Source organism: Balaenoptera acutorostrata, chromosome 12, assembly GCF_949987535.1.
Source record: "Balaenoptera acutorostrata chromosome 12, mBalAcu1.1, whole genome shotgun sequence".
Taxonomy (NCBI): domain Eukaryota; kingdom Metazoa; phylum Chordata; class Mammalia; order Artiodactyla; family Balaenopteridae; genus Balaenoptera; species Balaenoptera acutorostrata.
The window spans coordinates 11,184,232-11,197,431 of record NC_080075.1 but is presented as its reverse complement, the minus strand read 5'-3'; the positions used below and the strand labels follow the sequence as shown (position 1 = coordinate 11,197,431).

Here is a 13,200-nt window from a genome sequence, read left to right as displayed (position 1 = left end):
AGGAACAAAAAAACAGATGGAAAAAATAAAAATCAGCTATCAATGTGGATTTTAATCCAAACATATCAACAATCACTTTAAATACAATTGGTCTAAACACACGCACTAAAAGTCAGAGATTTTCAAGTTGGATAAAAAAATCAAGACCTAACTATCCTCTGTTTTACAAAGAAACCCACTTTAAAAATATAGCCAGGTTAAAAATGAATGTATGAAAAAGACATACCATGAAAACACTAAACAAAAGGAACCTGGAGTAGCTATATTAACATGACAAAATAGACTTCAGGACAAGGAATATTTTCAGGGATTAAGAGAAAAATTATATAATGATAAAGGAATCATTGTCCAAGAAAATATAATAATCCTTACATATATATACATCTAAAAAAAGTCAAAATCCTTGAGACAAAAACTAATAAAACTGAAAGAAGAAATGGACAAATTTATAATTATAGTTGCAAATGCCAACCCCTTTCTCTCAGCCATTGATGGAACAAGTAGGCAGAAAATCAGAAAGGATGTGTATGGTCTGCAGAGCACAACCAACCAACTTAACCTAATTGGCATTTATAGAACTATCGTCCCAACTATAACAGGATATATATTCTTTGCAACGTGGAATGTGTTAGATGTGTGTGTGTGTGTGTGTGTGTGTTCTGGGCCTTAAATTTGAAAGAACAGAATCCTTCATAATATGTTCTTGGACCATGACAGTACTTCTAAATAACCAAAGCAGTCAAAGCAGAAGTCTCAAGGAAAACTGTAAACTATTTTGTACTGAATGAAAAGACAACGTATCAAAAGCAGAGGGAATAAAAAAAAAAAAAAAGCAGAGGGATGCAGCTAGAGTAATGCTTAGAGAGAAATTTTAGTACTAAATGATTAGGCAAGAAGAAAGGTCTCAAAGCAGTAACCTAACCTCTCACCTTAAGAAAGCGAGAGTGAGAAGAAATTAAAGCAAAGCAAGTAGAAGGAAAGAAATAACGAACACTGGAGGAGCTATCAAGAAAATTAAAAGCAGAAAAACAGTAGAGAAAATCAATTGTGTCAAATCTGTTTTTTTGAAAAAGCAATGTAATTGATAAACCTATACAAATTGATGAGGGAGAGAGAGAACAAAATATCAGGAATGAAAGAGACGAAATCACTACTGATTCCACAGACATTAAAAGGATGATAAAGGAATACCACAACCAACACTATTGCCATAAGTTTGACAAATTAGATGAAGTAAATAAAAATCCATTCAAGAAGAAATAGGTAATCTGAAGAATCCTATATGTATTAAAATCTACAAACAAGATTGTAGATCAACATACTAAAGTAAATACTATTCCCATATACTAGAAATAAACAATTTCACCAAAGAAAAGTAAAATGCTTAGGTATAAATATAACAAAATATGTGCAGAATCTGTATGTTGAAAACTACAAAACACTGGAGCTAGAAATCTAAGAAGACCTTTAAAAATGGAGAGATACACGGTGTTCATGAATTGGAAGTCTCAGCATTAAGAAGTCAATTCTCCCCAATTTGATCTATAGATTCAACACAATCCCAAGCAAAATGCCAGCCATCTTTCTTGTAGATACTTACAAGATGATTCTAACACGTATAAGTAAAGGCAAAAAGGAATGAGAAGAGTCAAAACAATTCTGAAAAAGAACTCACATTACCCAATTTCAAGACAAATCAAAATCTAAAGCTATCAAATCAAATCAAAATGAAAAACTATTGCTCTGATCAAGACAGTTTTAAGAGAATAAAAGCAAAAGTGACAGACTGGGAGAAAATATTTGCAAATCACATATATGATGCCAAAGAATCTATCCAGAATATAAAAAGAACCTGACACTCAACAATAAGAAAATAAACACCCCAATTTAAAAATGGGGGTGGGACTTCCCTGGTGGCGCAGCGGTTAAAAATCTGCCTGCCAGTGCAGGGGACACGGGTTTGAGCCCTGGTCTGGGAAGATCTCACATGCCACAGAGCAACTAAGCCCATGCACCACAACTACTGAGCCTGCACTCTAGAGCCCGTGAGCCACAACTACTGAGCCCGTGCGCCACAACTACTGAGCCTGTGCTCTAGAGCCCATGAACCACAACTACTGAGCCCACACGCCACAACTACTGAAGCCCGTGCACCTACAGCCTGTGCTCCACAACAAGAGAAGCCACCGCAATGAGAAGCCCATGCACCACAACGAAGAGTAGCCCCTGCTCGCCCAACTAGAGAAAGCCTGTGCACAGCAATGAAGACACAATGCAGCCAATAAATAAATAAATAAAAATGACTTTTAAAAAATGGATGAGGAAAATATACAGATGGCAAATAAGCACATGAAAAGATATTCAACATCATTAGTTATTAGGGTAATAAAATTGCAACTATTAGAAAGACCAAAATAAACTAAAATTAAAACAAAACAAGACAAAACCTGATCATAACAATGGCTGGCAAGGATGCAGAGCAATTGGAATTCCCATATATTGCCCAAGAGAGCATAAAATGGTACTACGTCTCTGAAAAAGAGGTAGTTTCTTATGAAGTTAGACATACACACACCCAACACCCAGCAAGTCCTCTCTAAGCATTTACCCTAATAAAAATGAAAAACTTGTGTTAGAATATTCACTGTGGCTTATTCATAGTAGCTAAAAGCCTGGAAACAACCTGAATGTTCATCAGTGACAGAAATGGATAAAAAAAAAAATGTGGTTTATTCATTGAATGTTACTACTCAGCAATAAAAGTTAAACTCTCAACAACATTGAGGAACATCAAGACATTCCATTGAACGAAATAAGCTGGACACACCCACAAAGACATACTGTATGATTCCATTTATATGAAGGTCAAGAACAGGCAAAAAAAAGCTATCGGGATAGAAATCAGAAAGGTGGTTGTCTCTGCTGTGGTGGTGAGTGGGGCACCTTGCAGAGGGGCACGAGGGAACCTTGTGGACTGATGGAAATGTTTTATATTCGGTTTAAGTGTTCATTACACCAGTGTATATGCTTGTTAAAACTCATTGAGCAATAAAATCCGTGCATTTTACAATATGCAGATTAAACCTCAAAAGACATTCAAGAATATTTTAAGGAAGATGTTAGATGTGAGTGATCTACATTTTCTTCCAGGTGGCTTGGATCAATCTTAGTGCTGCTACCGAAGCTCAGTCTGCAGGATTCACTGTGCACACCCCGGTATCCCAGCGTTGAGTGCATAAGGGCAGAGGGGCGCCCACCCAAGCCCCTCCCAGCCAGGCCAGCAGTAACCGAGCAGCCCCACAAGCCAGCAGCACACTTTAGGCAGAATCTCTCCCATCACCTTCTTTTCATAAACCCTGGCACCAGCTTACCCATCGGTGTGGTCAGTTTCACACACACGCCAGTTCTGAATTATTCAGAAATTAATTCTTGTAGTTCCCACAAGAAGCAGGATTGCACAGGGAGGAAAGAACACAGATAAGGGTCCAAAGTCTGGAGTTACGTTCCCAGTCCAACCACTCCTGGACCCTGTGGTCTTAGGCAAATCTCCTAATTTCTCATCTGTACCATGTGGTAATGACCCACAACTGCCCAGGCAATGTCTAGGCTTATGAGACAAAGATAAGAAGAGCCAGCTGTAAAATGTGAACTTCTGTGTGAATTTACAGTACTATTACTGCTCTTTTATTCAATAGCCCGCCACCATATGTATACATCTTGACCTATTTTTGAAAATATTAGTGTAAATTAGAACCGTTTTCAGAGGTAGAGAAATGTTAACTGTTTGAGTCTGTTTCTTTTAGAAACTCTGGAGAAGCGTCAGTTCGGGTCTCCCCAAATTCTTCGTGGACCCCCTCATCAGGATATACGGACTACCAGGATTCAGATGTCAAGTTCAACCTGAGCACTGGATTTTAACCACAGACTCTTTCGTGTTCACAGTTAAAAGTAAATTTTTAAAAAATAAAAAATTTTTTACAAAAGAAAAAAAGTGAAGCCCCTGCCTGCCTCTCTCGTCTCCCTCCTATGAATGCCAGAGCCGCAGACTCACCTCAAGAGGGCAAACCCCCAGAGGCATCTCACCTGCTGGCGAAGGTCAGGGCCAAGGCCGTGGCCAGGTGAGGCATCAGCCGCCGGGTCTGTGTTTGGTGCTCAATAATCTTGACCTCTTCCTTGGCTTTGGGCCCAAACTGCCTCCGGCTAGAGAGAATCAAGCAGACACAACTTTACCAAAATCCAATAGGCAACGTCATCCCAAACAGCCATTTGTCTTTCAAATACTTCAGATACAGAATGCCTCAGTCTCCTAAAATGTACTTAAGATGGCAAAAGTTTCTGAAGATAGTCCGACAAAAAGCTTTTCAGCTGCTCTGGAAATTAACCTTCCCACCATGGAATATTTTTAAAGCAGTGTATCTATTTAATACACAGAGTAATTTTTACTCCTTAACATTTACGTGGCATTTTATAGTTCCTAGTGCCCTGCGATCATTAATTATTCAGCTTTACTAAGTTCCTGACATAATTAATAGGACGGGAATGATACCCTAGAACATATTTCAAAAGGACAGTCTCAACAAGGAGGCCACGCCAACCCCTGTGCTTCTGTCAGATTCACAGGCGGGTCATTATTTTCAGCCCACCTAAATCCTCCCCTGCAGTTCCTCATGCAAAAGGTGCTCTCCACATCCTTCCTTAAACCCCGTGCCCTGTGGACACCTTTCGCTCTGATGCAGCTGTGTAGGGGTGAACAGAGGTCCTCCTCAGAGCAGCTTGTAAAGTGGGGTGGGGTGGTCCCCAGGCATCACCCGTGGGTTAATCTTACAGAATCCCGCGGCTGCAGAAAGCACAAGCCCGGCCTGTCTAGGTCACCCCCCTGCCCCATGCAGGCTGATGCTCTACGATCCTGGGCTTCGCAGCCTCCCTTCTGGGAACAGCTCCGACCTTAATGTCAATTTCTGAAACATTTCACACACACACGTGCACACATACGCAGACGTACGCACACAGGCGCACATCGTGCTAGGTTATCCAACAGGCAGGGCGAACCTGTGCTTCAGACGCCAATGAAATGAGGATACCCATCAATCACTCAAGGAGAGAGAGGGAAACAGCAAATTTTTAAAACTTTTATGTTTGATACTTTCTGGGTCATAATTGCATGCTTTAATGTTCTTCCTATTCGTAATTAAAAGGAGGGTACCATGATCTTTTTAGTTCATAAAGCATCTAGAATTTACAACCTGGCCATCTCACGTGGGTGGGAGGCAGTGAGGACAGACCTAACAACAAGCACACACAGGCACACTGTGAGCGCGGGCTCGTTTTCTACGAGCATAGCTTCCCCAGACGCCGTCTAACCACCCCACAGATAGTTGTCTGAGGAACATGACCCCACCCTGCCTTTGCCCATGCCCTCCGTCCATCCCAACCACAACAGGGCACAGTGCCAAAGGAGCCTGACAGTCCGTAGGAAAACCTCTCAGCTTTTGCTGGATCATCGTGAAACCAATAAAACAGTCACAGACCCAATAATGGTGTCACCGTAATGTCGGGTCATTCTACAAACTCCACTTGTGCCCACTCTCTTAACGTGCATCTTGAAATGGTGTGTTTCTGCTGGAACTTTTCCTATGGTCGTTGTGGCTAAACTCTTCTCCACCGAAACCAGCCATCGCCACGTGCGATTCACTCCCCTGGGGGACATCTGCGGACCTGCTCGGCGCCAGCATCACCCGAGGCGCCAGGCGTCCCCCAGGGTCAAGAAGGCTCAGGCCCCGCCACGGGGCTCATAGCCTGAAGCTCACAGCCCAGGACGGAAGCAGCCCAGGTGGCGTGGGCAGGGAGAGCCTCGTGCATCCCTCCTCCCCATCACCCCCTCATCCCACCCTGTCGGTCACCAGTATTTCCTCCTCTGGTGCCAGAGCATCATTGCAGGAAGCATCACCCACATGGCAACAGCAAAATAAGGGACTGATCACAGCGCTTTTAGGTTTTGTTTTGCTGAAAAATAATTACAACGAGAATATACTTTGAGACAGTATCCCATCACATTTTCTGATTTTGTGTGTGTAGTGTTGGTCTTGGCCGGCACTCAGCAGGCGCTCAATATTCACTGAATGAATGAAAGAATTAATGAGTTTTGGCAACGAGGAAATACCAATGAAGCACCGCACAGTGGCTCACTCCGACCTCACGGAAGTTCTTTGGATGCCAGATCTGACCCCTGACCTGCCGTGCCTCAGTTCCCCAATGGAGGAACACCTTGAAATCACCCCATTTCCTCTTTGACCCTCACAATTCAATTGGGGTGACAGGAGAGCAGAAAGAGACCACCAAGGGTCCAAGTAGCTGGCCTCTCAGTGCCTTTCACTGTGCTGATAGGGAGGACGGAGTTTAGCTAATGCATTGCCAAGCGACCAAGTGATTTCACAACAAGAATCTGCATTTCCAGCCTTTCTTGAAAACAAAGAAGATCTGGCAATGCTGGACCCCATTCCCGTGATGTGATTCCCTGGAGGTCTGAGGCCGTCAACCCCTCCATTGGGGGCATGGCCGCCCCCCACGATCCCAAGAGCCCTCTCCACTCGCCGACATTACCTGCAAGCCTGGGAGGCACTGCATTTTCAAGCCCTGCCACAGTGGATTTCTATTTTTCATCCAGAATAAATTTACATCAGCATCCTAACTTGTTAATTAAGTTCTGTGATTATGATACACAGCCAAGCGGAGTCGTTCTGCATGAGTCTATGAATTCATTAGGAGAATTCCTAAGGGCAAAACAGCCCTGGCAGCTCATACAGAATAAAATCGAAATGCCTCAGCTTGGCATTCAAGACCTGCTTTGGCCTTACTTGAGTGTCCCAACTGTTTCCTGCTAAGCCCCGCAGACGCCTTCCCATACTGGGCCTCTGTCCAGGCAGACTCTCTGCCTGCAGCCAACCTCACCCCTAACTACCACACGTCATATTTTTGGTGGCTCAGCCCTCTCCTCCCATTGAGATGTCCTCCCCTCTCTGGACTCACCCCTTCAAACACCAAACCAAAGCCATCAAAGCAGGCAGCTGCTTCTCCCCAGACTGCCCCGAGCATTTCATCTGTTACTCCTCCCACATGGGAGCACTTTTCCCTTTCGTGCTGGCGCTGTGTGCACCTGTATTAACCACATGTTTTGATGCGTTGCCATCTGGGCCCTTGCTGACCCTGGAGGGACTGCCCCTCCCAGGACTCTCCAATTCCTTGAGAGACCAAAGGATTACGTCTTTCATTGCCAACTAGCCAATCCAGAGCCCGCATCCCCACCACCTCCTTCAGGGGCTTTTTCACTCTGGGCCACTGTTCCCCTGCCCTAATCTCCCCCTGGCCAGACCACTAGGACAGCCCCCAGGGCCCCCAAACCTGCTGAAGTCATTCAAACTAGCCTAAACCAAAACATCCTGAACCTGTTTCGCCTGTTTATCCTGCCTCACCCATGCCTTCCCACAGTAAAAGCTCTTGTCCTGCTCCCTCTGACTCCTGACTGTCCCTGGTGCCTCCCCAGGTGGCCCTGCATGGCACGGCATCCCTCCACCTCTTGGGAACTGCAAGCGACAAGCTATGTTTTCAGTGGCAGTGGGCTCCTGATGTGTCGTCTCCTGTCACCATACCTAAACAATTAACACAACCTATGGTTTTATTTGTTTTTAATTTATTTATTTAATTTATTTATTTTTGGCTGCATTGGGTCTTCGTTGCTGCGCGCGGGCTTTCTCTAGTTGCGGCGAGCGGAGGCTACTCTCCGTTGCAGTGCGCGGGCTTCCCATTGCGGTGGCTTCTCTTGTTGCAGAGCATGGGCTCTAGGCGCACGGGCTTCAGGAGTTGTGGCTTGCGGGCTCTGGAGCGCAGGCTCAGTAGTTGTGGCGCACAGGCTTCATTGCTCCGCGGCATGTGGGATCTTCCCGGACCAGGGCTCGAACCCGTGTCCCCTGCATGGGCAGGCAGATTTTTAACCACTGCGCCACCAGGGAAGCCCCAACCTAGGATTTTAAAACAGCACCTGGGGCCAAGACTCACAGCTCACTGAGGGTAGGCCTGTTCTGTCTTCAGGTACCCCAGCCTGGCCAGGTGTGAGTGGGGGGGAGAGACTGAAAGCAAGGTGACAGATGGAGTGTCCTGCCATCTGCCAGCAGCAACACACCCAACTCCTCCAGCACCCATCCCTCCACGTCTCTTTGGAATGTTTGCTTGTTCACAGATATTCTGATAAAAGCCCAACTGGCAGACACTGGAGTACTGAGTGGGAGCCAGTGGGCAGTTAGGACAGCGATGGAGCAACTAAGCAACTAAGATGAGGAACCCACCCTGTCCTTATGCCCAACAGCCCACCCACTGCTGGTTTGGGGTTGGGTTTTTTTCTAAGGACAAGAAAGGAACAAATGAGTGGGCAGAAGGCAGGCAGCACCCACACTCTTTCCCTACCTTTCTCTGGCCCGAGACGCTGACAGTCCCCCAAGCACTGAGCCAGGAGGTTCCCATGGGCTTCTCACCCTTCACACGTGCTCTCTGGCTTCTCCAGGGGAAAACATCAGGACGACACTCAAGGCTAATGACCCTTCTCCTCACCAGAGATGCAGCCAGCGTCATCCCTAAGACTGCCACCATCAATCTCCAAGCCGGTAGCCTGGTTCCAACAGAGGCAGCAGAGAGAGGCGGCCTCAAGACTTTGTGCTCTGGGAGAACTTGGCCGGAGGAGGTCACCCTCTTATTTACACACTCAGGCCCCAGTCGACTTCACGGAGGGCTGGGATGGTCCAGGCCGGTCCTCTGGTTGCCAGCATCCTGGCACACTGCCCTGAACACAACTCACAGGACCACAATCCCTGCAGCGGGCCAGCAATTACTGCCTGCCAGACGTTTTTACTGTTCCAGTTTATGATCTATATGGACACAATATTCTTCCTGTCCTTTTCCTCCAGTGGGTTACTATTTTTCTTTAAAAACCCATGTAAAGGCTATATTTTTCTCTGTAGACATAACTTTTATTTCAGGGCCGGAAAACAACCCCAAAGTCACTGAGCTCAAGTTTTTCAGGGTCTTTAAAAAAAGAAAGCGATGCGTGTGCGTCACAGTACCCATGCGAGAGGGCTGTGAACGATGCCATTTAAAATGATAGATCTGAGAAGCTATTTCTGGATTCCAGCAACTCATAAATGCTGGAGGAAACATTTATTTTGGGGTTGTTTTATTTTGTTCCCACTCAGTTTTGAACACGGCCGCTTAAAGCAACATTCATGGAAAGTGACACAGCTATTAATCACCCACGCAGCTACTGCACGCGCAGCCTCTGGGGAAGGCCGGGCTGCCTGCCTCCCCAGCCCTCCCTCTGGTCTCTTCTCCCAAAGGAGGCCAGTGACCTACTAAAAAGATAATTGCTTTGCGTGTTTCTTGCTCTGCAGCATCATTGCATCAGCCTGCTCTGAGTGACAGCCAGTCAAACTGGAAGAAAGAGAGTTCTGTGGCTGGGCCTCCATCCTCGATCCTGAGATTTCTGGGGGTGCAAGCTGGTTCACAGGCACCCCTGCTGCCAGAGGACAGAACTCTCCTCCTTCTCTGTCAAAGGGCTGACCTCTGTAGACAAAAGCTGAGCAGGTTCCTGAGCCCCGGCCACACTCCCTGTGGCCACCTGCCCTCGTTAATAACTCAGCCACAGAGAGGATTCAGGGAGCCCGTGAGTGCCCCAGAGGTGGGCCGCTGTGCCCCATTCTCACTGGCCCCACTGGAGACCCCCCCAGCCTCTCGGAGAGCCCACAGCGCATCTGTCCCTAATTCTCCTCTTCTTTGTGATGTTCCTGGACATAGAAACCCAGAGGGAAAATATGTTACAAAGCAGGATATTTTTTAAAATTTTTATTAGAGTATAGTTGATTTACAATGTTGCGTTAGTTTCTGCTGTACGGCAAAGTGTATCAGTTATACATATACATATATCTACTCTTTTTTAGATTCTTTTCCCATATAGGTCATTACAGAGTATTAAGAAGCGTTCCCAAAGCAGTGTATTTTAATGGCACTGGTTGGACCCAGCAGATTGGGTTCAGCTGGCCGGCCAGGATGTAAAAACCTGGCTACTTATTATCTGGTAATGCGTGGAATAGACACATGACTCCCAGCCCCAAGCCTCACCACACCCAGTCCCAACCAAGCCCAAGCTGGGGTCAAGTTTGGGATCACAGAAGGGGCTGGACTGCACACAAATTTAGCTACTTTTTTTTTTCTTTTTAGGTTGAACATTTACTAGTTTGCCCTGGGCCTCTGACAAAGCAATCCTGCCTTAAACATCAGGTTCCACATGTGACCTCCACCATGTTTTAGATGTCACTCTTCAAATGGGCAATTTTCAGTCCATCTGTAGGAGAGATGGGAGAGGTATATGTATGTAGTCTATAGATAAGTGCTGCTTTAATAGTAGCCTTGGTTGTGATTAAATATGCAACATGGTCCCAAGGAAGAGTTCTCAAAGTGCCCTTCCAATCCTGCAGAGATCCCAACAAATACCTTTTGCACCTTCCAGACCCCGTTTTTTCTCCCACCCCTTAGCAGTCTTTCAATCCAACCACAGAAAAGAACAGATGAACCTCAATGGTTGTGATGGGGTCAGTGACAATGACAATTTTTAAACATGAGAATATTTCAGATACAGAAAAAATGAGGGTGCTTTGGTATCGGTGTCCAAAGGTATACAGAAAGAGCAGGGACCGCCACCCCAAACGCACAAACACAGACACTAGAGCCCGTGTTTTCTTGGCCATAGAGTGCAGAGACAAACAGCCTTTGCTGTTACTTTTTTCCCATTCTCAAAGGTCACACCAAATCAAAACCCAGGAACATAAAGGCCCTTCCCCAACAGGAAACCCATGGGTCTAAAATCATGACCAGTCATGGCCTGGTGGAGACTGACATTCTGCTACCCTAGGCTGCAAAGACTGTCTACCCCATCCACTAGCAATGGGAGAGCAGTGCCAAGGGGATGCAGGCTGCAGAACCACAAGAGATTGGGATCAGGCCACTTCCTCCCATCAGTGGATGGATGACCCCAGTAGAGACCCCAGAAGTCCTTCAGATAAGAGACAACAGGAGGCAGAGTATTCCTGTGACCCTGTCTCCATATTTCTATGGTGTGGGCCGCTTCTGGCCAACATCATAACCCTGGGCTGTAACCATAGTGACGCTGACCTCATGTGAAGGACCGGTAGAGAGCCAGTCCTGGGTCACCTTGGATCTGAAGGTCAACCAACTCCAGCTTCTTCTGAGGGTTCAGTTACACCAGCAAGAGGGGTCCGACCTGACACACTGTGGCTCAAACGCCTTCACAATAAAACACAGAGAACCTGGCTATCTCTCCGCTGAGTTTGTTCTTATCCTCTTCTGCAGCTTCCTGCTGCCCCCAGGGAGGCCATCCTGGGACCAAGTCAACATCACTTCATCCCAGGCATCACAGGAGGGGAGGCAGGACAAAGTGGTTAAATCCCAGGCTTTGGATCAGACAAACCTGGCTTGCATACAGGCTCTGACCCCTGTCGTTTTCTCCTGGGCAAGTTACACAAACTCACTGAGCCTCGGGTGCCTCAGTCCTAAATCGGGTCTGATGATGACAGAGGGGACGAAGGGAGACATTGCCCACGCCTGACACATAGTAGGTGTTCAAGGCATGGCAGGTGTCATCACCACAGTCATTACTATTACCCCAAGTTCCTAGGATCACCCTCTATTCTATTCATCCTTGATTTAGAAAAGCCATTTAAAATTTTCCCAAAAGAAACTTTCTTTCACCCAAACAAAGCACTAATCTATTCTGCATCACTAAAGCTGTTGTGAAAAGATTTTCAGGGTGAAGAGGAAAGTCTCTTCCACTCAACATTAAAGATAATGAAATTGCTGACAGAAAAGAAAACAAGCTGTCAACTAATATGTTAGAAAAAAGTGTGTGTGCGTGTGTGTGTGTGTGTGTGTGTGTGTGTGTGTTGGAAAGCACATGAAGCTTTCGAAAAGCACCTGCCTTTCTATGGACCCAAGAACACCAGCCAGTTTTCTTCTTCCCAAATTCCAGGGAGGGACAAGGTGGACAAAATAAAGCCAGGGAAGGTGGTGTGGGCAGAGCCTTCCTTCACATCGTGTTGCCATAGAAGCAGAAGATTCTTTCCAGAGTCGATCAGCCTACCCTAGAGAGGAACCTGAATGTTATTCAGATGGTTCCCACACAAGGGAGATTAATTTACTTTTCAGAATTATAGCCTTAGCAATATCTGTGAGTGACACAGTGGTTAACGTTAGTCGTCAGAACCGTGATTCCTTGAGATTTTTCTTTTGAAAAACTCACATCCTAATGAATGCAAAACAAAATTACAATGGCGGGAGACGTGGAGCTATAAATTACAGCTGAAACTCCCTGGGGTGGCCTAATGATTTCACTGTTGAATTATTTTCGTACTTTTAAAAAATCATCTATACAGAGAGAGAGATCTTCTATCAATAGCACCACTGCAGAAGTATTGCAGAAGCCCCCAGCACTTTGGTCATTAGCGTGAAGAAGCAAGAGGGCTGACCCCTTTGGGAGCCAGCCCTTCTCTCCTCTTTTCCCTCCATACTATGGTTGGTGTAGGGTCCACGTGCATCCTGCCTGCCCAAAGAGCCGGCCAGAGCCTACTATCATCCTGGAGACACAAGCCTGACCACAGTGAGAGAAAGGAGACCTACACTGAGGCCCCAACACTCTCCAGGGTTCTCCTTCACTGAGGTTGAGCATCCGGAGATGAAAGCCAAGTAATGAAGTTCTCTTTAGGGCTGGCATCCATTTCTTAATGCTTTAGGCTGGCTTTAGACTGCTCTTGGCAATGGGACATGCCTGAGTAGCTCAAGGGCTGGCTGCTGCATCCATTTTCCCTCTCAATCCATAGCCTTAGAAGTAAGGGTAGCTACAATGTCAGAGTCTTTCAATCCATAAACACGGTAGGTCTTTGCATTTATTTAGATCTTTGGTTTCTTTCATCAGTGTTTTGCAGTTTCCAGCATATAAGTGTTAAATTTGCACCTAAGTATTTCAATTTTTATGAGCAATTGTAAATGTTATTATTTTATATTTTAAATTCTGGTATCCTTGTGTTCATTGTATATAAAAATACAATTGCTTTCTGCATGTTTATTTTGTATCCGGTGACCATGCTG

The 13,200-nt window shown here is 45.8% G+C and overlaps 1 protein-coding gene across 1 annotated transcript in view; it reads right to left on the bottom strand.

Annotated features, from left to right (window-relative positions):
* The window catches only part of ACOXL (acyl-CoA oxidase like), a 360,904-nt gene that overhangs the window by 190,479 nt on the left and 157,225 nt on the right, over nucleotides 1-13,200 (bottom strand). The window contains 1 exon segment of the mRNA XM_057558364.1: nucleotides 4,084-4,200. Coding sequence (XP_057414347.1) covers nucleotides 4,084-4,200 — 117 coding nt within the window.